A 26,022-nucleotide genomic window follows, 5' to 3' on the forward strand; every position below is an offset into this window, starting at 1 on the left:
TCTCTGCCTGCACCCTCCCACTTCTTTATAACACCATTAAAAAGACTTAGAGCTCCAGCAGTCTAAAAATAAAATTTCTGTTGCTTAATAAAGTCATTATACCACATGCTCTTTCTAATTGGTGCTTCTAGCTTTTATTGTGTTTTTATTAATGGCTTTGATAAGCAGAATAGATTTTTCTTATGAGTAATTTTTTATGGAGGCTCGTAATTTTCCTTTGTTCTTCCTTTGAAGGAAAAAATTCTTTGTCTTCTTGGTTTTTTCCTCCCATCAGAAACAGAGACAAGCTCTACCTAGGAGCTAGGAATAATTTCTGTAGATCTAAGCAAGCCTAATATATTAGCAAGATAGCTCATCTTTGAAAATCTATTCACTGAATTCTCTGGGTACTGCAAATAAAAGGTAAACTTACACTTTGCAATTATCGTAAATTGTGAAAACTTTTAGGCAGTTAACAGCACCTTAAAGTGAACAAGTCCATCATCATAGCTTCTGTTTTCATCAGCTTTGCAGAATACACTTCTGTTGCTCCCAGTGAAGATACCTGTACCAATAAAAGCAGCTCCAATTTACAAAATTGATATAAAAGTGACAGACTTTTATCCAGTTCTTAGAGGGGCGTTATTTCATGCTTTGCGTATACTTACAAAAGGGAGAGAGGAGTGAATAACATTCATGCTTTGTAAATTATTGATCTGGGCATCCTTTTCTACATTATCCTTTCTGTTGTGAAACAGTAGAAAAGGCCACACATTCAGGGAAGAAGCTCAGTGACTTGCAATCCCTGTCAGCCAGGTACTTCAGCTTCTGAAAATCTTTACGAGATTTAGGAATTCATCGGTTTTCTTCCTTTTTTCTTCCCTTAGCTTCCAAGAGTGAATATTTGTTCTATTGATTGGAATTCTTCAGAATTATGGATAAATCTTCAGAATATGGTTAAATCTGAAGATTTAACCATAATGGAAGTTAGTCTTAGTAAGTCCAGTCTTCAGTGTTGGAAAAGCATTTTACAAGAGCTGCCTGATTCATAGGAAATGAATCTTGAAACTTGGTGGTAACTTCCAAGACCAGAGATGTTTTGATGAAATGAAAACTGACTTGTCTTCGAAGCTTACTGTTCTAGGTGTGATCCATTTTGGGAGACAGGTAAGCTGTAAGATGAAGACATTTGACTTCAGGGATTCTTTCAGCTGAAATGGATTTGGTACGTCTTTAGGGTTCGGGTTTAATTTTTGTCAGGGAATAGTTTGAAGATATTTAATTCAAATGGCTGGTATGTTTCCAAGTGAAAATAGCAGAAGCAAGTTTTAGAATATGTATGCTTCCCCTAGGTGGTACAAAAATTTTAAGTAGAGGAAAATTTTCAAATTCTTTTTTGTCAAAACAATTGCATCTTTCAAGACTTAGCATAGGTCTTTCAGAGCTTTTTTTCAGTGCAGCTTCTGTGCTGCACTGAAAGAACTAAGGCTAAATTCATCTGTATATTTTGATTATTTTGAGGGCTGAGTTGTCATCTCAATTCCTTTATTTCCAAAGATGACAATTTTAAGCAACTGACGTTCAGTTTACTGTGCAGCCTTCTGTGTAACTGGCATCCTTTCTTGGAAAACTTTCAGTGTCAGTCTACAAAAGGGGCAAGTAATAGTGGCTGCCACTCCTTCCTCTGCTGTTAATGCTCTGTACAGGTACCATGGGCATTTCACTGCTAATTGAAAAGGCTAGGGCTTTCCTTCACTTGGTTTAAAAGGATTCCTGCATTTTTCATATATGTGTTAAAATCCCTGGTTATGTCTTAAAGTCACAAATTTAACATGAAGAAGTGTTGCTGTCGTAGTATCTTTAATTTGTACTGATGCCTTCAAATGTGCAGATGTTCAGTTTTGAACATAGTTACCTTTTAGAACAGAATATTGTTATGAAGATGAATGAAAATTTTAACTCTGAGTTGTGAATTTTGGACAGTGGATATATTTGAAGTGTCTGTATAACCACAGAAAGAGGTTAGGCAGCATTATTTATCTGTGGTGTTGACATAATATGAGCATTTTGTAGAGTGTAATTATGAAATAGATTAAGCGGATGAATTTGAAGTATTTCCACCTTAACTGAGAGAACATTCCAAAGAGAACCATTTCTATTCAAGCAGTGATTCTGACTCTGAAGATGATGAACCCAGAAGGTTCCATGTAGAAATAAAACCTGTCCAGCCAAATAACAGCTCTCAATATACTGTGCCTTCCTTGGATGAATTAAAAGTATCTATAGGGAACATCACTCTTTCTCCAGCAATATCTGTAAGTTGCTTTGTTCCATGTATTTTTAATATGCAGAAAAATGGAAAAGAATCTGTAGTGTAAACATATATCTTACTGTTGAAAATTTATTCTAGGTTCAAGTTCAATGATTCTGTTTTTCTTGTGCACTAGGTCATCTTTGGTATGCTTTATTGCAGTGTAACATTAAGTAATTCTCCCTTCTCAGATGTTAACTTTCCTGTCAGTCTTGGGAGTGCGCAGTCCTTGTCTTTCTGCTGGTGCCACCCCAAGACATTTGACTACATTGTGGAGTTAGCTGAGCATACTTTTAGCATAGTTTACTAATTAATATTCAATAATATACAAAACTTTAGAACAGATCATACAATAGAGATACATGTAACATTTACAATGCAGTTTTATTGATGTATTCTGCCAATTCACAGAATGATTACCCTTTATATCATGAGATGGTATTACAAATAAATAGTATTAAAGTATGGTAGTGCAATATTCAGATCAGAATAAGAATGGTTCTGACATTAAGGAAAATATTGTGCATAATGTATTAAAATAATAATGATTATTTTTCTTTTTTTTCCTCACATTTTGAAAGCAGAGACACAGTCCTGTAAGTACAGTATGGCTCTTTATTCACATTTTTAGATTAAACCCAAGTAAGTGTAGTATGTGAGGGGAGTCACTGGGAGAACCTTAGGAATGTTTCTTTTCATATATACCATGTGATATATAAGCTGTTTGATTTTACTGCCCCAGCCTGTAAAGGGATTTAGTAATACTAAAAAAAAGCTCCCTTTGTCAACTCTACAGTGTTCGTTCCTGCCTTGCCTTACTGCTGTGGAAGGTGTGCACTGGTTGCTCTGTCTTGCCTTATGTTCTGGTCTTCTGCAAGCTGAGAATGTTTTGCCTGGCACTGAAAGCAAAGTATCTCATAGAAAGTTAGTGGAAATAAGAACCCTGGGACTATAAAGCATTTGCTTTGACGGTAAAAGAATTTGTTCCTAATTTATTTTTTCCTGTTTCAGGCACAAGTGAATCAAAATTTATCTAGTAAGTGTGAATCTTTAACTTTTAGTCTATTTATGTTAGTTTTCTAACATAGCATCAAAATAGATTTTTTTTTAATTGTTGAAGAAATAAACTTCTGAAGTATCTATATATTAAATTAAAAAAAAAAAAAAACTCTTGTCAGTTCTAGATACCTATTCTTTGTCTATACACTTGGGTATATAGAAATCGGGTTCCCTATTCTGAGAAACAGATGAGGCTGGCTGTGACAGTGATGAGGAATATATCCAGGAACCAAAGGGAGGACTTCATGGAAAAGACTACTGTGGAAGTTCTTAAGACCCTTCTACACACTCAAGTTTAGTATGATCCAAAAACTAGCAAAGCACACTCTCTCTTTTTTATAGTCAAACACATAAAAGGTGGCCCTGGAGATAGAAGACAGAGGATTAGTCTCTATGCTGTAGGGTTTCTTCCAGTGGGAAATCAAGCCAGATTTGCTGAAGAATTATATTGAAGTAAACAATATAATTCAAGGAAGACATTTCAAGTGAAAAACTCTTCCTCCAGAAATGCATTGCTCTGTGTAGTCCTCTCCTATTAGAATGTATTTCAGGACTACCTGAATTTATATTATGAAAAAAAATGCATTTTCTCTTTGCCACTTTAATAATTCATAATTAATTTTGAACTGCAACTGTTCATCATAGAATTAACTAGGTTGGAAAAGACATTTAAGATCAAGTCCAACTGTTACACCAGGACTGCCAAGTCCACCACTAAGCTATGTCACTGACGACCTCATCTACATTGTTTTTGAACACTTCCAGGGATTTCACCACTTCCTTGGGAAGCCTGTTCCAATGCCTGACCACACTTTCAGTGAAGAGATTTTTTTAGTGATAATATTTTCTATCTTCTTACAATGAAGCTGAAATTTTTATTTTAGATTGTCACAGTTTTGGCAATAATACTATGTCTTTTGCTTAGGTGAAGAGTTAACAAAATCAAAGCTTTCCGCTCCAACTAATGAGTAAGTTCAAAATTAAAATTCTATCAGATACAGTTTTGTGGGAATTTGGTCTTATTTTGATATAATACTCAGAAACTCATTGGAGGTATCAGCTGACTGCTATTTTAAGTCAGACATCTATTGCATCGTAAGGAGTAAATTATGTAACAATGGAGGTTTCTATTAATTTGTTTCTCCCTTCTAATGTACTTGCTTCATTGTTATCCATCTGAATTGTTATTTATACTGACATGATTACAAAATATTGGTTTATGTTAAAATCTCAGGTTTTAAATAAGACAGGTTTAGTTTCTATCCTACAGTGTTCCATGGTAAAGTGTTTAAGATTACAAGTCCCATATTTGGACAGGTCTGTATACATTGTTTATAAATGTATATACAGAAATATTTGAAGATGTATGTCTCTTTGAAAATTATAATCCTTTAACTGACATTATCAAGTATGTCCACACACAAACTTGCATCAAGGTGTCAGTTCAGTTAATCTGCTTATCAGTTCCTTGACCTGCAATTTGTAAGTGCTTCTTGTTTCTATATGCAAAGACTAACTGATAAAGAAGAATTTATCACATTTATTTATCAGATGATATTTATTATATTATTAAACTACTACCAAAGTTGTAGCTTGATATTTATGAATAATACACCTTTCATTTATATTCCAATTGTAACTCCTATATAGAAAGGCGAACAGTGACCTCCTGGCATGGGACCCACTCTTCAGCAGTTCTCTTGAATCTTCCTCTTCAGCTTCCTTGGCATCCTCATCCTCCTCAGGTAAAATATTTGATAGTAGAAAACGTTTTCTTCTATATACTTCAGGGTGTTCTGTTGTTGCTTTTTTAGTTATTGCAAGGGGACATGCTTAGACTATTGAAAGAATTTTGTAAAGCAGTATACTTTTATTTTCAGTCTGTCTACTGTGTATCTGTTTTCCAACCTCTCCTGTCTTAATGTAGAGACTCCTCTCACATGCCCGAGAAAGAAATTGTTCACTGTTTCTTTTAACTGTGTATTTATATTCCAAAAATTATAATAGACCTCACTTCTTTGTTCACAATCATAGTTTTCTAGCTGTTTTCCTCTGTGCTTGATGGTACAGATTAATGAACAGTAATGAAAAGTATGCGTATCCATAGGGGAATTCTGCACAACTACAGTTAATTCTTCTTGGTAATGTCCTTTCAGCAGCAACCAGCATTGCTATGTAACCTTTCAGATTTAAGTAGAACTTTTTCTTTCATTATAAATTTGTGTTCCTTAAAATTTTTGTTTCTAACAAATCTGGCTTATGAAAATCATTAGATTTATTATAGTCACGATTATTGCCTAGTGTATTCCAATTTATAGCATATTTAAGGATAAAATTATACAGAAATATATATTACTTGAACATCTGAAAAGAAGTGCTTCTTTCCCAAAATCTGTTTTGGTCTGGCGTTAAGAGTCTGCAGAGGAAGACCAAGGGCACAATTTGCTGTGCTGGTGGTTGTTACTGAATCCAGTTGTTTATGGATGGGAACTCAAAGCAGGTTAGGAAATGCTGGTACAGTCCTTCCTGGCAGCGGAACTGTGGAGAAAGTAGTCTCTGGTTTATGAGTTGTGACAGGTAATTGGGATCTGTAACATTCTCTGAAGCCACATCTTGGAAGGGAGTCATCTACCCAAGCCACCATACGTGAAAAAGGCTTACGCACAGACCCCTACATTTAATTGAAATTGGTGGAATATGTCCTGTGAGCATAAGCTGGTATCAGACATCTGTGCTTTGGCAAAATTTACCTGCTAAATAATCATTTAAAGGATTGTTGTTCTAGGAGTTAACTAAGATATTTACACTTGTGCAATGATCCATGGAGTTGAGTAGAAAGTAAGTGTCCAAAAGTATAACAAATTACTAATACATTTTGGGGGGAAAAAAACCCTGGATTGATGTAGTTTGTATTGTTGTTTAAATCAAGTTCTGATGCTCACTAACCTGCAGTTTATTTCTAAAAAATCTAAAAAATACGTAACTTAGATCTGATTATATTTTTCTTGAAATCAGTGTTTTATCTTCAACTTGAAGGTTAATATAGGTAAATTGATGCTTAAAGCTTTGAAAAATCTCAATCCAAAATTTAAATTACATGAATTAGTTGGTTTGTATACAGCATATCTGCATATCCTGGTGTAGCATGTCCCACAGATTACTGTTCTTTTTTTACTGTTGAAACATTTCTTTAGATATTGTTTTGTAACTCTGTGTTTAATCATTGAACACTTAAATTACCCCATGGTATTTGAGCAGACAGTGGTTTATGCAGCACAGAAGTAAACATTGGTCATCCATGAATAATCCTGCTTTATTAGAAGTTTAAGTTAACTTTGTTATCTTGAGCAAACAAAACAGACATTTTTAGCCAGCTATTGGTATTGTAAAATTGGTTCTTTATGTTCCTCATTTTCATCCGTATGTATTTTTAAAGTCGTTTTGAACATTGTCACATTGTTTTTTGAATAGATTTTAAAGTAGTACTTTAAAGCCTTTGAATAATATTTAAAATATCTGTTAGAAAGGGAAAGCTGTGTTTATGTTGGCTTAGATTATGCACTTGTTCCTGGCAAAAGGGCCACTGTAGACAGGACACCTATACTTTCAATCTGAACTTTTAAACATGTTGCTCTCTTTTTCGATTCTGTATGTCACTCTGCCATTGCTCCTAGATTTGCCAATCTGCAAGATGTTGAGAACTGACTAACCTTGCTTTTTATGCTTCTTTTGTCATCTACTGCAACAGGCAACAGCCAAATGCAAGGAATACTTGTGGAAAACTCCTGTTTTCCAGCAGCCTGAAGACTATAGGATGAGAGAGGAAATAAACTGGGGTGGATCAGGCCTTGTACATATAGTAACTCACTAGATACAGGTTGATACAGACAGAATATCAAACAGGATCTCATGACTGCATTGTCTGCATTCATTCACTGGACAGCCATTTATGTTGGGCCTTCTCATTACAAATGTTAAGGGTAAGAAGATAATGTTTAGAAGGAACAGGGTAGGATAGTTTTGATTAAATAACTTTGAAATAACTGAAAAGAAGAAAGCTAGAGTAGGACACAAGAACAAAAACAGAAAGATGAGAGGAAGTTAAAGCATGACAGGGAGGAAGTTGGAGGAATAAGGAAAGTAGGGCTGTAAGTGCAGAGAAACACAAATTACTTTTTGGCTTACTTAAAAAATGGGAAGTGACATGGTTGGCAGTATGAATGAAGTACATGTGATACGTGGCTGGGGTTTTTTTCTTTTATTTGTAAGTGGGATTTTTAGCCTAGTAGAGCAGTTATTTTTTCATGCTGGCTAGTCTCATGTAGTGAATATTGAATACTTTTTTGAATATTGAAATTTTTATCTTTTCAATGTTGGTCCTAGTTTCAATTCTTCCCTTTTCCTTCAGCTACACTAAGAGAGCACAATAGGAGCTCCTCTTCATCTACCACTGATTTGCCTGGGTGTAGAGTATGTCAGTCTTTGCTTGGACACCAGACAGATTCTGGGTCTGCAAGCCCATCCTCACCAGACTTTAGCATTGGCATTTTGTGCAAGTCTGGTGTTACAGCAGCGTCATCAGAGAGTACCAGTACTTCATGGTCTCAGAGTCAGTGGATTTCCTTTGCTGATGAACTTCTTACAATTAGACACACAAGTGCAGACAAGAAGGAACCCCAAAGATTGCATTTTAAAACTGAAAATGCCTGCCTTGCCTCTTCTGCTTTGCTTGGGACTTCTTCCAACAGTTGTGCTTCTGAGGATCAAAGTGACCTTTTCAATAATGCTCTATGCCGTGAACAATTATTCATTGAAGAAACTATCACTGCTGCTGAAATTTCTTCCACATCATCTTCAGCACTACTGGACTATAGTTTAGTGTCTTCTTGTGCTCATACAAATAAGGGTATGGCAAGCATGCATTGTGTACTGCTCTTTGCTAATAACTGACTCCAGAAAGCAAGCTTTGGACTCATTTTTCTTTTTGTTATTATTGTTAACCTGATGTTAAAATTAACTCATCTTCTTACTTAGAATGTACTAAACTGCTTGTTAGCACCAACATCCTTGGTAGTTAGGACAATGAAGTAAATATTCAGCTTGAAATAAGAAGAAAATTTCAAATTATTCAATTAAAGGCATTGCTTTCTCTTAACTATGCAGAGCTTTACTTTCCTAGAAATAGGAATGTATTTTTGCGGGATGTCAAATAGCAGTGAGATCTGAAAGATCAAGTGATTGATTTTGCAAAAACAATTCCTAAGTAGCTTTGTATAGATATTTTCAGGTTAAATAAGTTGAATTTAAAACTGTTCTTTTTTAACACCCAGTATTTTGAAGCATGGATGATATAGTAATGCTACATACTAAGGGCAAAAGAAAAGTGCATATGGGCAAGTGTGCCATGACTCACTGAATATACCTGTAGTAATGCAGCGGACTACTCAGTGTTTAGCATGCCCTGTCATCTTGGAGCATAATAAGAATTTTAAAGGAATTAATGGTATTAGAAATTAATTTATTTGGGAATATTTGAGTTTGCAACTCTTAAGATGAAGGAGGTCAGTATTAGCCTAAGTTCTTTCTTCCCAAGCCAGTGATGAAACTCCCATGTTTAAATGACAGCAGAGAAAACTCCATATTTAAAGTTGCATTTTAAATAACATTGACTGATTTAATTAAATAAGAACCATCCAGAATAATTTGAGGAAGAGAATAGAATGTGCTGCAACAGCATAGTTGTAGATACATTAACATTTCAGTCTATTTTGAAGTTAATTTTACATCTGGCATACTCATTGAATGGCATCTAACATTTTGAAATACAATTCTATTCAGAAAAGTGTCTTTGTAAAAGAGGCGTCTTTGTACTGCTGCCACCATCTGTTAGTGGTTTCTGTTATGTTAAGAAGAACATGGGGCAACTTCTACTAGAAACATAACTTCCAGTCATTCGATTCAAGTGAGTACATATTAATGTTCAGTGTGATCTTTCTAATATTTATTTCCTTAAATTTGCTTTCTTTCAGCAAGGCCCACAACTCCTCTTTCTATAGGCACCATTGTACCCCCTCCAAGGCCAGCTTCAAGACCAAAGCTGTCTACCGGGAAACTTAGTGGGATTAATGAAATAGTATGTATTGAATGGGATTTTTTAATTTTCCATTGTAACTTGATGTCAGAGATACAATTCATTTATGCCATTACAGTGGAGTTGCTTTGCAGCTAATGTTCAAGGAATCCAGCAGATTTTCATCATTGCCAGACAGGCACAGATGTTGTTTGTGATAATAACATTACTGTAACAAAATAATTCTTAACAGAACTACAGAGGTCTAAAACATAATTTTTGCATCTGCTGAATGTTTTTAATTGAACAAATCAGTAATTTAGTGACAGGCTAGCATGTGTATGAAATTGGAGTTTTCAAAATGTGAAATACTAGTGAAGTTATTAACAAAGCTCCATTGATTTAGGGATATCACCAAAGCTTTTAAGATCCACTTAATGGTATTAAGTGGATCTTTATCAAGTCATCTGCTGTGACTTGTCCCTACCCTTCATGTTGGTTAGTGGAGAAGGGAGGTGCAGCAGCTGCCGATCAGGGATAGTGAGAGGTTGCACGCTGCTCGCTGCCTGCAGTGTGGGTCCACTTGCTGATAAGGAATGTGGCAAAGACAGCAAACACCCAGACAGCATATCACACCAAGCTACACTTAATCTCTCTGTGTATTCTTTATGTTTCATTTGACTTACTGACTTGGAAAAAAGTTACCGTGGTTAAGATCCTCTTACTGTCTTTCAAAGTAGCAAGTATTTTCATCATATTCTTATTATGGACAAAATTATGGTCTTATGCTTTGACAAAACTAAGATATTTTTAGACTGTTTTGCACTTTTGTAAGGTCAGAATAGGATTAATTTTGAGATTCTTTTCTTATTTCAATATAAAACTGTAGTAATTGCTCTTATGCTGAGAAGTCTGTTCTTTATGTCATAATTAAATAGAAGAATTCAGCTAGTACTGTTCTGCTATGAAGTATGATTCTGCACAAAGCTACATTCATTTTATACTGTTGTTTTAGAAATTGGCTATTATCTGGATATAAGTGGAAGATTGTCAGTTGTCCTCATTATATATAGACTCCTTTAACAATTCCCATAATCTGCATAAAAGCCATATAACCAGCAACAACTGTAATAGGTCCAAAATAAAAATAAACAGTTACTCAGCCAGAATAGATGCTTCAAGGGTTCCAGTACCTTCTAGATAGGTTAATCCCAAAATAATCATTAGTTAGTTTAATACCTTAACAGTTAAGTGAATCATAAAAACTTCCATAGATTTGTGATGGAAGGAACGTTTTAAGATCTCTAGGCCAGCCTCCTGCTCAAAAAAGGGCTAACTTCAAAATTGCATCATGTTGCCCAGGGACATGCTGAGTTTTGAAAATCTCTGGAGAGGAAAAGCTTACAATCTCTGTGGGCAAGCCTGTCCCAGGGTTTAACCATGAGGTTACAAGAAGAAATTTTTTCCCCAAGTTCAGCTGAAATTTCCTTTGCTGTAGCTCTTGCCTCTCTGAGAAGAGCCTAATGCCACCTTATTTGTAAACCCTTTTAGCTAGTAAAAGACTGCTACTAGATTTCTCCTTAGGCTTCTGTTCTCCAGTCTGAACAAACCCTCGTTCTTCAGCCTATCTCACTCTCATGTACTGCAGTTCCAGCTATTTTATTTGGCCTCTGCTGGACTTGCTTCCAGTTTGTTAGTAGCTCTCCTTTAGCTCTGTAAATCCACATTTGCTGCACACATACACAAGGCTGTAGGCTTAGGTTCTGCTACTGTGTTATTGCACAATTATTGACAGGCTGTTACATAATCAAATATATTAGACTTAACTACATAGGCAAAAACTTAATAATGGTAATCTGTGAAATAATGGAATTGATTCTAATGGGAAATGCAGTTTGTTGGATTTACACAAAATACTAGGGTAGATAAAGCATTAAAGAAGCTATGTTGAGAAACACTATGAAATTGATTGGGGCATGAAATGAAGAACTGTTCTATTTACAGTCTTTTTTTTCATTGCTTTAAAATCACTTCATGTAATGCTTTTGTAATCTCTTTTGTTCAGCCTAGGCCATTCAGCCCTCCATTGACCTCTAACTCCAGTCCACCTCCTGCAGCTCCTTTGGCACGTGCAGAGAGCATTTCCTCCATATCCTCTTCTGCTTCTCTCAGTGCAGCAAACACACCTACAGTTGGTAAGTTAAATTAACCATTTTAACTTATTTTAGAAATAGCATAATTCTGCCACTAGGCCCAATCAGATTCTTGAGTTAACATCTGTGAATGTTACTGATGCCAAGGATTCGTCACCCAGGCTCTGCAGCTCAGGAGAGCACCTCACAGCTTCTAGTGGGAGTAGTGCACATTCTGCACTGAAAGCAATGCAGCTGTTTCCAACTGTGCAAGGCAAAAGCTGATAAGGTTTGCCTAGCCTTAGCTGTTACAGTTCAGTGACCACCAGTTTCCCAAATGCTGAGAAGCATTACAGAAAGATAACGGATATTTTGGTTGCCAAAGTCCATCCCGGCTCACATCCTCAGGCCTCAGCATCAAGGAACCCAAAGTTGGTGGCAGCACCATCAATAACCCCAGCTGTGAGTGTGTGTGTTGTTGGGCACAGTGACAGAGTAAAATCATGAGGTGAGGGAGGAGGTAAGGAGATGTGAGGTGTGTGCTGACACTGAGGTTTGACAAGTTCATTCACTGGGCCTGGAAAAAATAAACAAGGACAGTTCTGTCTGCATTGACTGTAATAACTAAATAGTCCTGAAGAGCTGAGAAGGACAGTGCAGATAGCTGAAAGCCTGTGAGGCATGAGAATATACTCTGCACTACTGTCTATATCTTTGACTTTTGCACAATACAGTGTTTCCATTACCCCATTTGTTCAGAATAATAGAGTTGACTCTAATAATCTTTTTCCAAGTTAACTTTAAGGTATGCATAATTGAATGTTTCTTTTATGCTTTAGCCTTAATTTGCAAAGTATTTATGTATATATTAATTTTTAACATTATTTTTGCTTGAAATACTTTGTTTTCTTGCAATGTTTTGTTTTATTTAAATGTAATAGAGGATGATCTTTTGATTGGAAATCTTCCTACAATTGAAAAGCTTTGTGAGACACCATCAGGTATTGTACTCAAAGCAGATTTACATGTTAACTAATCATCCTAATATACTGCGCCTAATAAAATTGTACTTTTGAAACAAGTTTGTCCAGCTATTTCTAGTATCTGGCAGATACAAGTAGCCTGAAAGCTCAACTACGTAGCAAGTTGTATGTTGCTGAAATCACCAAAACTTGATATAACTGCTTTTATATAACATAATCATCTGCCTATCCCTTCTCTGCCCCAAACAAACTGGAACTTGGTCTTGCTTCTTTGGTTTGTCAATACTACTTTCTTTCAAGTAAAGTGAATACTTTTTTACTTTGACAATCATAAGACAAATAGGTAAAAGTGTTTCTATACTTACATATAATACAGTTCTTTGAAGATACAGATAATAAAGGTAATCTTTGTGAAATAAATTTTATTTTCATGACAGCCTTTTAGCCAGTGTTAAAATTGTCTGAATCATTGTTCCTAAACTGAACTAAAACCATTTGATCAGCTTTGTTTATTTTCCCTTTTTATGACCAATGATGCAGTCTTTTATTCTGCAGGTTGGCAACCTCCCTGAGTGTGTCACTGCAACTGTTTGTATATTCGTGTCAGAAGTTCTTGTGTCAGCACAGCTCAGCGGCTGTTAATGGTGGTCGGGGCAGAGACAGGTGGCAGGGCACCAAAGTCAGCTTTGCTGTCACTGCTGAAGGTGCTAGAACTGGAGCCTTGGGCTGAGCTGCAGCCTGAGATGCAGCAAGGCTGCCTTGGCACAGCCTCCCTCTGAGAGCTCACAGCAGGTGTGGAAGGCCCTGAAGCTGGATATTGCTGCATTGCTTTGTCTCTTCAGCAGCATGGCAACAAAACAATGACTTCCAGAGTTAGGTTAAGCAGTTATGTTTGTTTCAATTTACTGGGTTTTACAAAAACACATAGATTTTGATGAGTCAATGGGTGATAAACAGTGGGGACAGAGCAAATTAGAGAGAGAAGCCATCTCATTTGTAGTTCCTCAAATACATCTCAGAGAAATTCATATACTTAGATTTGTTTGCTTTGGTGTTCCCCCCAAAAAAGTAAGAATAGTGTTGTTATTGCTAATAAAATTCACTCTTCAGTCAAGAAATCAGTATTTGTCTTTTACCCATAGGAGCGTCATTTATATATTTGCGTTACTCTGCATTGCAAATATCAATATAAAAATATACACAAAGACAGGATAAGTAAAATATTTAAAAATATGCATCTGTTAACAATCTGACATAATTAATACATGGCAATCATCTCCTATCTGCTTGCAATTGTTTGTTCTTCCTTAGTAAACTGGGAGAAGAAGATGGTAAAACACCCCAGCAACCATAGTGCCAAAACCATTGAGTGCATATTTTCGCTTTAGTGGAAAATACTTCTGGAATTCAGTATTTCACCAAACAGAATTTCTGGTTGTTGTTAACTCATTATTTTATTGCACATTTGCTTCTTGAAATTGTGATTTCTAGATCCCTGAGATTATTAAGAATTGCAGCTTTTATTGATAGGTTTCAGGGAGAAAAAGAAAACTTTGGAAACATGACCCTTGCATTGTCTGAAAGAATAAATAAAACCAACCTACTGTTCATACTGAAAAAATAAGTAAATTAGTGTTTTGGGGCCAGCATCATAATATTTCGTTCATCTAAGAATTTCTGAACACCTGTGACTAGGGTATCACTTTCAACCTAAGGAGGATTCAATCTTGCTCTAAAATTTTTTCTTTCATGATGCTGAGAGTATTCAGAGCATTTTACTACCTTAGGCAAGAAACCATGATGAAGAGTGACATATGAGGTAGCAGAATTAGACCAACTCCTGTCTTTTACTCTCTTGTTGTGACTACTTCTTTCACTTATCTCTGGATTTAAGGTCAAATATCTCATATTAGTCTTTGTGTGCAGAACAAGGTCCCAACTTCATTTTGGCTTCTGAAAGAGCTCACAAAGCACAGCCACTGTTCTAGAGTAAATAGGATTAGTTTGCCATGAGAAATATTATATTGAAGAATTTTGCTTCTGCTTTATGATATAAGAATTCTCATTTTGCTCATGAAAAAAGAAAGATTATGCTTTCTTTGTGATAGTTACTATTATGTGATACAGGACACTTCAGCAGTGGTATAAGAAATTAAGAAGATGCACTACACTGCTGTACTAATAAAAATTTAGAACTTCCAGTATTGTCTTTTATATTTGTTACACATATAGAGAATTGGTGAAATGTAAAATCCTATGACAATGGTTTCATTATTAGTACACACATTTCAAAAAGCCTTACCGTGACATCTGAGTTCATTTTTCTAGTTGTGCATTGGAACTGTGTTGTGTTGGCACAAGCATCTGTAAAGGCTTCTCCAACAACTTCCGCTTGGGAACTGTGACCTTTGTTGTCAGAAATAATTAAAAGAATGTTTAACAGTTAACTTATAAAGGGTAATATTAATGTATTTGCATTTAAGCTCATGCATACTGTAAGTGAATTCTTTGCATTTCTGTGACCATTTTATCATACATTTTTCCATACAGTAAGCATACAGTAGGGATTTTTTTAAGTATTTTAGTCAATGTCTAATTTCCTTTGGATCTGTTTATTTCACTTTCACCAATAGCTATTTTAATGAAGTGTTCCTTTGTCTTTTCTTGTTTCTGTCCATTTACATAATGTCATACTGATAGTCCTGTTTCCTTAGGCTGCTAAGCAGTGTTTTGGTGGTACGATTGTACTGTACTATGTCCGTATTTTTTCTACACACTTTTCAAGTAATACTTCAGATGCTACTGTGACCTTGATAGCAAAAATCTGTTGTTAAAATTACAGATGTAGTCAACTGTTCTGAAATCTATTGCTAAGCTTTTTGAAAATTAAACCTATACACTGTATGTATTCTAGGTGTTTCAGGTGGTCCCAGCCCTGTCAGCCTTGGAAACCAGGACACCTTGCCTGTTGCAGTAGCCCTTACTGAATCTGTAAACGCCTACTTTAAAGGAGCAGATCCCACAAAGTTAGTTAAATAGTGAATTGTTTTGAATAATAAGTTACAGTAAGAAAACACACTGGGTTTACTTTTAATATTTTTGGGGAAAGGGAAAATGTTGTGTATTAGAAGAGGGATTCAGAGGGTTGGTTGGGTTTTTTTTTTCCCTGATATAAGTGACAACAGTGGCTTATTGCTCTGTACTAGCCGGCATCCCGCTAGGAGTTCGTATATCCTTGCTTTACAAAACTGTGTTCATTGAGAAAACTGAAAATGAGAAGGGTTTTTGTCATAGTCAGGTAGGTGCAACATGTAAATTTGGGCAGCTAAAAGCCTCTCATTCCATCACATCCCTTGCTATGCTACTTAGGCCTTGCCTAAGCATAGCTGTGCCATGTTTTCAAAGCCTAAAAAACATCCACAAAGACTACTGTATGCTTTAACCAGCTGAAGTTTTTTTCTTATTTCATCTAACTTTCAAGCTGAAAGTGACGGTACATTGTCACATTACCCTCATTTGAAATCGATTTTCTGTTTTTAATTCAGATCATCAGATTTTGAAAGTACAGTGATTGCTTTAAAATCAGTATTAAAACTAGGCAGTAATGAGTTGCAATGAAACTGATGTTTTCCTTCTTTTCTAGATGTATTGTGAAGATTACTGGTGATATGACGGTATCATTCCCAAGTGGGATTATTAAGGTATTCACCAGCAACCCATCTCCAGCAGTGCTCTGCTTCAGGATGAAGAACACAAGCAAACTAGAGCAGATACTTCCAAATGCACAACTTGTGTACAGGTTTTGTATATCTTTAATAAAAAAGCAAACTACATGATTTGTAAAATGTCAGTTGTGTATATGTAAATCAGAATTCTCTACAGTCTTGTGATTTGTTTATACACAATTTCATTTCCCGAATTAATCTTATTCACCTCAATGCCACCATTAAAAAATCTCAGTGAGTACTGGACTTGAAACTTGTGCTGAGTGTAACAGGAGCTATAAAAAAATAGTTTGTAAATGTAGCTGGTTTTACATGCATTTTATAAATTTTTCTTTATACGGTAGTAACAGTGGTAGGATTAAATGAGTAGCCTTACATGGAAGACAAGTAGTAGGAGCTACACTTAATCTCGTTCATTATTTACTAGCATATTTTTAAGCTGTATCATTTCTACAATAGATCAGATGCATTACATAGCTGTATTTCTCAAGTGTTTAGCAGGACACTTGGGAGAATTCTCAAGAAAAAAGGGTGCTAATTGTGTAGGATAATTGTTGGAATCACAGCACTTGGAGATCTTTTAAAAAAATTATAAAAGTTGAAATTATTTAGCAGAGATCTATTTCAGCTAAGCAGTATCTATTTAATTTATTGAAGAAAATATTTGAAAAAGAGTTAAATGCTTTTATATGCTACATTTTTTAAATTACTAAAACAAAGAATCAAACCATATGCATCCATTCTTTTGTATTTACTTTTTATCATTCATATGTAATGAATGATTCATACAAAATTAATCACTTTTTGACATGCCAGTTTATAACTGAAATGGTAGCAGAGCTATATCAGACAATGACTTATACTGGAAAAGTATATTTTGAAAAAGTGAAAGTGTCTAGTATTCTTTAAGTGCTGTAACACTTCACCTCTAATTAGAAAGGATGCATATAATAGATATTTACAAAGTTTAACTCATATAGTAATCTTTTGACTCATATACTGCAAAGGATCTCATTTGCTTGGTACTTAATGGAGAGTTAAGTTTTTAATGAGAGTGATATTTCTGGTGATGTCAATTTCTGATTTGAATTGCACTTGTTTGTGGAGCAACAGAAAGGTTTTACTACTAGTTTCATTTATTTAAGTTGTGGAAGGCCTCTTTAGTGATAAGTGTTTATGTATTTTACTGAAAATGGAAATTTCATCAATCACAATAGTGTATCAAGAAGCAAATTCTGAGTAAATTGGACAGACTACTGGTACGTAAGTCACTGTTCTAGGACATTCAACCCATTGCAGTCATATTTACTGTGTTGCAGGTGCTATTGTCAGCTTTCACTCTGGAGACACACTCTGCATTCCTTAGGAGTGCATGCAGTTCTTCACTGTATCCACAGACATTCAGAAGAGGTCTTTGGTTCTTAAGTTATTTAAATTCAGGGGTTTTAATCAATTTTCTTAAAAGCTTCATCCTTATTCAAAATAAAACTGATGCAAGCAGAGCTGAAAATATTCTTGATCTGCAGAACACCATGCTCCAGTAGCTTCCAAACAGCTTCTGCAGTCATGTGCGCTCTTACCTACGTATAGAAATGATATAATAAAATGTTACTAAGATCGAATACAACTATAATTATCTAAGAAACGATTATAATAATTTGAAAATCACTTTTAATTGAAAAAAACTTTGAAAGCTTACACTCTCTAGAAATATGTGAAAGTATGGTAACAGACACAGCACAAATCTTAATTTGGAGCATTAGTGAAGCTATGTCATATTCCAGACCAATTATGATTTTAGGATTTATTCCAAATTGGATAACATTCCCTTTCAAATATCATTTTCATCTCCACCTCCCACACATCCTCACAGCACCTAGTTGTGTGAAAATTGTGGTTTATTAAAACTGAAATCCAAATTCAGCATGAACTCCATCTTGTGATGTAGATAATCAGTGGAGGAAGCTCTCACTGCTCCACAGACTTGAAGGAGAATTTTTATATAACAAGCAGTTAATTTGTCTTAATATTTAGAAAGGTACAGTTATATGTTAGAAAGCATTAGAACAAATTCTTGCTTGAAATAGCAAAGAAAGGGAAAGATCTAATCTCCATTTTTAGACATACAAATAATAAAACTCAGTGTTGCCTTCTGACTCCTACCTTTCTTTTTCTTTGTAGTGATCAGTCACAAAGTGACTCCAGTACTAAGGACTTCTGGATGAACATGCAAGCTATAACTTTCTACCTCAAGAAATTGTCAGAGCAGAATCCATCTGCATCCTATTACAATGTGGATGTTTTAAAGTATCAGGTAAATGCTTTTTTCCCTTTGGAATTTTTTAAGGAATTCTAGCAGATTTGATACTACACAGAAATTAAAAGAATTGTTCTTTGCCTGCTAGCATGCAGATGAACTGTCATCCCTCATCTAGACAAATTCTGCGTATACCACTGTGTACAGTGCATAGGCTCTGCCCAGGCTTAGCACATTCCTGCCATGCTTCATGTCATTCCCTTGGATTTGTGAGCTGTTTCAGCTTGCTCACATGTCACTCCAAGTCATGTGTGCAAGGGTCTAACACTGCTTCTATATATAGTTGTTAGCAAAGTCAAATTCTCCTTGAATTTAGCAGGTTTGGTGGGGAGTTATTTGGGTTTTAGTTGGACTGCCTTTGATTTTGTAATTTCATAAGTTTTGGGTGCTGTAGTTGATGAATTGTAATATATGAGAACATACAACTTTCTGATATCTCACAATATAATGGAACATTTCATCCTGGAAAGCATTTACAGGCACGTGAAGGACAAGAAGGCCTTCAGGAGTATTCAGCATGAATTTACCAAGGGAAAATCATGCTTGACCGGCTTGATAAACTTCTATGATGACATGACTGCCCTGGTTGATGAGGGGAGGGCAGTTGATATTGTCTACTTAGACTTCAGGAAGGTGTTTGACACTGTCTCCCATAGCATCCTCACAGAAGAGCTGGTGAAGCATGGGCTGAATGAGCAGATGTTGAGGTGGATTGAAAACTGGCTAAACAGGCAGGCCCAGGGAGTGACTGTTGCTGGCACGAAGTCTAGTTGGAGACCAGTAACTAGCAGTATACCCCAGGGGTCAATACTGAGTTTACAATCCTGTTTAACAGCTTCATTGATAATCTGGATGGTAGAGCAGAGTATACTCTCAGCAAGGTTGCTGATGACACAGAACTAGGAGAATGCTCTTGATATTCTGGAGGTCATTCTGCCCTGCAGAGGGACCTCATCTGGCAGGAGAAATGAACTGACAAGAATGTGATGAAGTTTGACAAGAAGTGCACCTGGGGAGGAACAACCCCATGCACTGGTATGTGCTGGGGGCCACCCAGCTGGAAATCAGCTTGGAAGTAAAAGGACCTGGGGGCTCTGGGGGACACCATGTTGAACATGAGCCAACAATGTGCCATTGCTGCAAAGGTGGCAAATGGTCTCTCGGGCTGCATTAGGCGAAGTACTGCTAGTAGGTCAAGGGAGGTGATCCTTCCCCTCTGCTGAGCACTGATAAGGTCACAGCTGGAGTACTGTATCCAGTTCTGGGTTGTCCATTGCAAGAAAGGCATGGACATCCTAGAGAGAGTCCAGTAAAGGGCCACTAAGATGATTAAGGATCTGGAGCAGCTCTCCTGTGAGGAAAGGCTGAGAGAGCTGGGACTGTTCAGCCTGGAGAAGAGAAGACTCACAGGAGATCTTGCCAATAGCACAAAGAACTGAAGGGAGGGGACACAGAAGACAGAGACAGGCTCTTTTCAGTGGTGCCCAGTGACAGGACCAGAGGCAATGGGCCCAAACAGAAACACAGGAGGTTCTCTCTGAACATCAGGAAACATTTTTTTCCTGTGAGGGTGACTGAGCAATGGAACAGGTTGCCCAGAGGGGTGGTGGAGTCTCCATCCTTGAAGATATTCAAAGGCCATCTGGACATGGTCCTGGGCAGCTGGCTGGAGGTTGCCCTGCTTGAGCAGGAGGGCTGGACCAGATGACCTTTCCAGCCTCCACTATTCCTGAATCTGTGAGATTATGTTCCGGCTGTCAGTAAAAAATCTTCATGAAAATTCAAAATAGACAACTCACCTCGAAGGAAGAGAGATTTCCTAGGTCTGCACTGAAATGGTTGAACGTCTGAGACAACTGTCTACATAAAAAAACAAAATAACCTGTCAGTCCAGCTATTAATACCATTGTAGTTTCCACATTCTCCCAATATAATTTAAAATCTTGGCATACTGAATCTGTAAAAAGCATATTAGGCACACAGAATTCCTGAGAAAAATGGAAGGAACAAAACTTTTCTTTGGATTGCAGGAATGAGTACTGTGGAAGAGTACTACCACTTTAAGATCTTTACTGTCAGAGGAACATGATGCATTGGCATGTGGAAGCCCTGGCAGATAGGAAGGGTTCTGGGCTGCCAAGGAAAGGTGAGAGAGGGCATCAGGACGTAGAAGGGTCCTCATGTAGACTAGGAAAGTGATAGGTGCAGCATGTCAGTAACACAAGCTCAGCTAAAGAAGCAGCAACCAACCCTTCTACAGCAGGAAAATAATGCTTTGAATACTTAAGAACTGTTTTGCTGGCTGCCTATCCCATAATGACAGGTATTGTCCTGTGCTGCTGGCTGCCTGGACATCTGAATTGGTATAGCCCACAGCTGCTAAGGATGAAGTCATTTTGCCACAAGCATGTTTCATGAGTGAGGCAGAACACAAGACTAACACAGAACGATTTTGACTTCGAAAAGCAAGGAAGGAACTTCATAGGCCAGAAAGCGTTTAAGCCTTTTATTTAATTATTCATCGAGTCATAGAATGTTTAGGGTTGGAAAGGACCTTAAGATCATCTAGTTCCAACACCCCTGCCATGGGCAGGGACACCTCGCTCTACTCTAAAGCGTGTCACCCAAGGCTCTGTCCAACCTGGCCTTGAACACTAGCCGGGATGGAGCATTTACCACTTCTCTAGGCAACCCATTCCAGTGCCTCACCATCCTCACAGTAAAGAACTTCTTCCTTATATCTAATCTAAACTTCCCCTGTTTAAGTTTAAACCCATTACCCCTTGTCCTATCGCTACAGAGTCCCTCTTTTCATTTTAATTTAAAAGAACAGGAATTAACTTTAGGGTGCAAGAGTCTTCAGAATTCTGCGATTAAGGACTCGGAGATCAATTGTTCTCTTGATCTTTTGCCAGGATTTGTTACTATCGTTCCTTGATTCTGCCCAAGAGGGGAATATCGTAATCAAGCTACTCTCAATGGTTTATTCTTTTACAGGTATCTTCAAATGGCATCCAATCCACTCCCTTGAATCTTGCAACTTACTGGAAATGTAATGCTAGCACTACTGACGTTAGAGTGGATTATAAATACAATCCAGAGTCTATGAATGTGCCTGGCATGCTATCTAACGTCCAGGTTGTGGTACCAGTAGATGGAGGAGTAACAAACATGCAGTCACTTCCACCTGCAAAATGGTAATATTAACACTTTTCAGTATTATTTCAAATTCATTTCAGAGTATTCATTAATGTCAGACAGCCTGAAAATTTTCACTGAAAGAAACAGCTAATTTTTTTTGTCCTGGTAAAATGTGTAGTGTCAGATGTTTACAGATCATGTGCAGCCAATTCACATAAACTGAGACAATATGCACCTGTTTTGACTGTGTAATAAGCCTTTATGAAATTTCCAATGTTTGCTTTCTTTTGGCAAATAGACAGGACAGGCATTTTTAATACAGTAATTCAAAACCAAAATATATTAATGCTTAAAAAACATCTTGTGTGTGTATAAATATATCCATATATTTGGATTATATAAAGAGAGTAGAAAAAAGCATTTCTTAAAAAGATTTCTTGATTGTTCTAGCTTGAAAATCAGCTTCTAACTGAAATGGTTTTAAAACAAACCTCAGTAACTGAGGAGCTCTTCATAAGCCAGGTAGCATTGTCTCTCAATTCAAGTGTCATACAGATTATTATCCGACTAGCAGCTGTCTGCCACCGCCTTCTAAGCCTGCATACACAGTAGAACCTCAAAGTGAGACACAGATCTCAGCTAATTAGGTTTCTACAAGTTTGTGAAAACAATAAGAGGGTGGGACTAGGCAGAGCTGTACAGCCCTGGAGCAAAAGACGAGCAGAATTCAACCGCTGCACCTGCAGTTTAGCAGCACATAGGTACTTGCCCAGCTGTATTGTAATTCCTGGGCTGCTTATTTCCAAGAGGGTCTTTTTAATATGAAGAAGGCAAAGAATACCAAGTTGAAGGCATTTCTCTTCACTTTGACTGCAAGGCTTTGTTAACATTGTTACTTATAGATCAGTTTACCTTATAAAGCAAGGTTCAGAAGAAAAATAAGCCTGATGCGTTTGTCTAATTGGTTCTGATATTTCTGGAGGCAATACATTTAAAATGTATTAATTGAACAAAGTAGTAATACTACTAAGTATCAATTTAAGTCAAAAAAATCCTGGCAAGACTGAATCTTTCTTGACTCGGTATTTTTTGGGAGCAATACTTTAAACCAAATCACCGTAAATTTATTCTGAGTAAGGGCAGGTTCAGTATCCTGCCTGAACAACATGACTAGAACATCTGGTGAAGCCAATCTCCCTGTCCAGGTCTCTTTCACAAAACCCTCTGTAATGAAGCCTGAGTGAGAGCAGGAGCACCCACCCAGAATACCTAAGACTCAAATCTTAATGCCAGTTTCATTACAGATTCATCAGACGAAGGCACATGAGCTCAGATTCTCTCTGTTTCACGCAGGCAACTACTCAGGGACAGAATTTTGAGCCTGGCAAGCTGACCAGGGGAAAAAAAAATACAGTCATGTCCCCAGCAGCTCCAGTGTTGTGTTGGGCTGCGTGTTTGAGCGAGTGGATTGGGTGGTCAGGTTTGGGGGGGCTGTTAAATAGTTTTATAACTGGAGCACCTGCAAGTTACCACTACCATCTGTACTACTTGTGTGAGCATTTCATTCCTGCTACGCCAATGCCAAAAGCAATTTCAAGCCTATCAGCACTTCACGCTGCTTGCATCTTTAAGTTGTTGACTTTTTCTTTGGTGGAACTGCAGCAAAATGCTCCAGGAGTTGAAATGCCCTGTGCTTGGTGCCCTTTTCTGCCCCTTTACAGCATCAGAAGTTAGCTTAAACCCTGCATGGCTTACGCCAACTAGTTTTACAAGAATGGAAATGGTATAAAATTCATGCTGCCAGGAGTCTTACACAGAGAAAGGCAACCAGCATTGCTTCCCCTCATAGCGTCATCATGAAGCATAAAGGCATAGCTTTCAAATTCCATAGCTTTTGGCCTGTCCTTACCCTTTGAGACTACAGAGGGTTTTGAGTTGTGGAGCCGTAGCTGGGGCACAGGACAGTCTTAACTGTATAAAAAAGTGGTGTGTACTTCTGAGTGCTGCTGCTCTGGGGCAGTGTAAACACACCTTTCTCTTTTCCTGATTGCTTTATATAGTTTTCCACAAAGTTACCTTAAAATGATTAAGTATTTTTGTAAATATCCATTTAGAGATGTCTGTAATACACCAGTGTAAATCAAGAGAAATGATTTACTAAAACTGGTGCTTATAACTAATGTGCTATTCTTTTACAGGAATGCAGACCAGATGAAAGCATATTGGAAAATATCTAGCATTTCAGAGAAGTCTGAGAATGGAGGCAAGTTGAACTCTTTTGTTTTGTTTTCTTGTGCACGAAAATTATAACAGTAAAAAGGTAATCATTTTAGCCTCTACACCCTCATGCCTGTTTACACGTCTTGTCATGCTGTGTGCTGTTTACCAGTTCACCTTTTCAATCAATCAAACAATGAGATATCAAAATGTGAATTTATTAATTAGCTGCAAAAGGAAAACAAAAAGATACAAAAGTCCTGTCCTGAGATAAACTCAACAGATGATTCTTGATCAGCATTTTGAGGGTCTTTGTTTTGACCGTATATGACTCCAATTAAAAAAATGAATCTATGCACATCTGCTCAGAGTGGTAATTCATGTAGCATTTTGTAAGGTACCAATAGTTGTCCTCTGCCCAACTGCCTTTCCTGAGGTCCAGTTGATGTCACGTCCCTTGCAGTCTCTTCAGATGCAATTTTTTCCTGAATCAGAAAAACAGGAGCCAAAGGGAGGCATCTTATCCTCAAGGCCTTTGTGGAGAAATGAATTCATGGCATAAAGGAAAGGCCTTCAGCCCTGTTCAGAATTTAGTGAAGGCCATTATGAAAGCATAGATTTGTTTGTAAGTATGACTGGTTTCATACAGAAACCACCACAAACCTGGAAGGGGAGGACTTCTATGCCTGCAAAGGCTGCGAAGCTGTGGTCAGTGATTCCAGCGAAATCAGAGATAATTATTGCTGTAGCCTGGTGTCTTCTGTCCTTCACTGACCTTGCAGTTCTCTCTTCCACTATGATTACATAGGGGTAGTCCTCTTTTTCTCCCTTTTCCAAACTGTGGAGCTTCTTTTAAAGTCAGTCATACTAAAACACAAATGCAGCCAGAGGAAGAGCTACAGCACACCTGCAGAGCAGCATAAAATGTGCTGCTTAGTGATGCGGATTGCACCTTGCATATGTTCAGTAGACTTGCATCCCACTGCTTCTGCTATATTCCCTTCTCTTACCACCATCTTTCTTTTCCTTTTCTTTGAGTATAAACACATAGTACTCACAATTCAGTGTTTAAGAGGAAGTAATGCTATGCTGGTCTTACAGAAACAAAGGGAGAAGTTGCACAAACATTTTTAATATTGGGACAAATATCTTGAAGGCATCTTTATTCTGGTGTACAGGGAGGTATAATGTTTTGGGATTTTTTTATGATCCAACACGTTATATAAGCTCTCAATTGCAGATGGAGATAAAACACAGAACAAACTTTCAAATCACTTGAATATATCAGTTTCCATACTTACAGTAGTAAGAAGAGTCAATTTACCCAACCTATGACCTACTGAAAAAATGAAATGGACGTTACGCCAAATTTATCAACAAGTCATTGCATAAAACAATTTCATTCATTAATTCCACTTTTAAACTAGTAACATTTCAGTTACTAGCTTTTACTCATCATTTAGTAGTTTCTGTTGCCCAGGAATATCAAGTTGTTTTAAAGAAGAAAAAATACTTTATTTTCGTTATTCCATTGTTAGTTACTTAAATAAATCTCATTTTTCCCAATCAGATATTTCAAGTAGTAAGTGATTACCAGACTGGTACACACATTCTGTATAATCTTGCTAAATATGTATCATTTCTCTGTAAATCATTCACTAGTCATTGTCTTAAATAGAGTTTTGGAAAAAACACTTGCTCTCTCATCACTTTTGAACATTTATGTAGGACTGCCACTAGAAATAGATATTCATCATGTTAGTTTATCTAATGGTCATCACGTTAGTTTCACTTCTTACTACTGAAAATTTTGAGAGATCGTCTTGTTCTTGCAAAAAAACCAGCTTTTCACTTTTGTTATTTTTATAGGTTCTGGATCCCTCAGGGCAAAATTTGAAGTTTCAGAAGGACCCAGTAAACCAGCAACACTTGCAGTGCAATTCATTAGTGAAGGAAGCACCCTTTCAGGAGTAGATGTAGAGCTCGTAGGCACTGGCTATCGGCTTTCCCTCCTTAAGAAGAGATTTGCCACTGGTAAGGCACTGACATGCTTATATATTCAAATGGATATTATATATTCCATAGTGT

General features: G+C 36.9%; 1 protein-coding gene across 10 annotated transcripts in view; it reads left to right on the forward strand.

The window, feature by feature from the left end:
- FCHO2 (FCH and mu domain containing endocytic adaptor 2) overlaps positions 1-26,022 on the forward strand; it is an 87,308-nt gene that overhangs the window by 58,796 nt on the left and 2,490 nt on the right. For 3 of the 10 annotated variants that reach the window (XM_030470089.2, XM_030470094.1, XM_030470093.1), the window contains 15 exons: positions 2,116-2,294; positions 2,872-2,886; positions 3,302-3,326; positions 4,275-4,317; positions 5,000-5,094; positions 7,758-8,255; positions 9,379-9,482; positions 11,485-11,614; positions 12,493-12,552; positions 15,449-15,560; positions 16,178-16,333; positions 18,441-18,573; positions 21,574-21,773; positions 23,916-23,980; positions 25,804-25,968. In XM_030470089.2, the coding sequence (XP_030325949.1) occupies positions 2,116-2,294; positions 2,872-2,886; positions 3,302-3,326; positions 4,275-4,317; positions 5,000-5,094; positions 7,758-8,255; positions 9,379-9,482; positions 11,485-11,614; positions 12,493-12,552; positions 15,449-15,560; positions 16,178-16,333; positions 18,441-18,573; positions 21,574-21,773; positions 23,916-23,980; positions 25,804-25,968 (1,980 nt within the window). Of the gene's footprint in view, positions 1-2,115; positions 2,295-2,871; positions 2,887-3,301; positions 3,327-4,274; positions 4,318-4,999; positions 5,095-7,757; positions 8,256-9,378; positions 9,483-11,484; positions 11,615-12,492; positions 12,553-15,448; positions 15,561-16,177; positions 16,334-18,440; positions 18,574-21,573; positions 21,774-23,915; positions 23,981-25,803; positions 25,969-26,022 lie in introns of those variants that run through there. The other 7 variants (XM_030470090.2, XM_030470092.2, XM_030470095.2 and 4 more) reach the window with 7 other exon arrangements.

Source organism: Strigops habroptila, chromosome Z, assembly GCF_004027225.2.
Source record: "Strigops habroptila isolate Jane chromosome Z, bStrHab1.2.pri, whole genome shotgun sequence".
NCBI classification, from domain to species: domain Eukaryota; kingdom Metazoa; phylum Chordata; class Aves; order Psittaciformes; family Psittacidae; genus Strigops; species Strigops habroptila.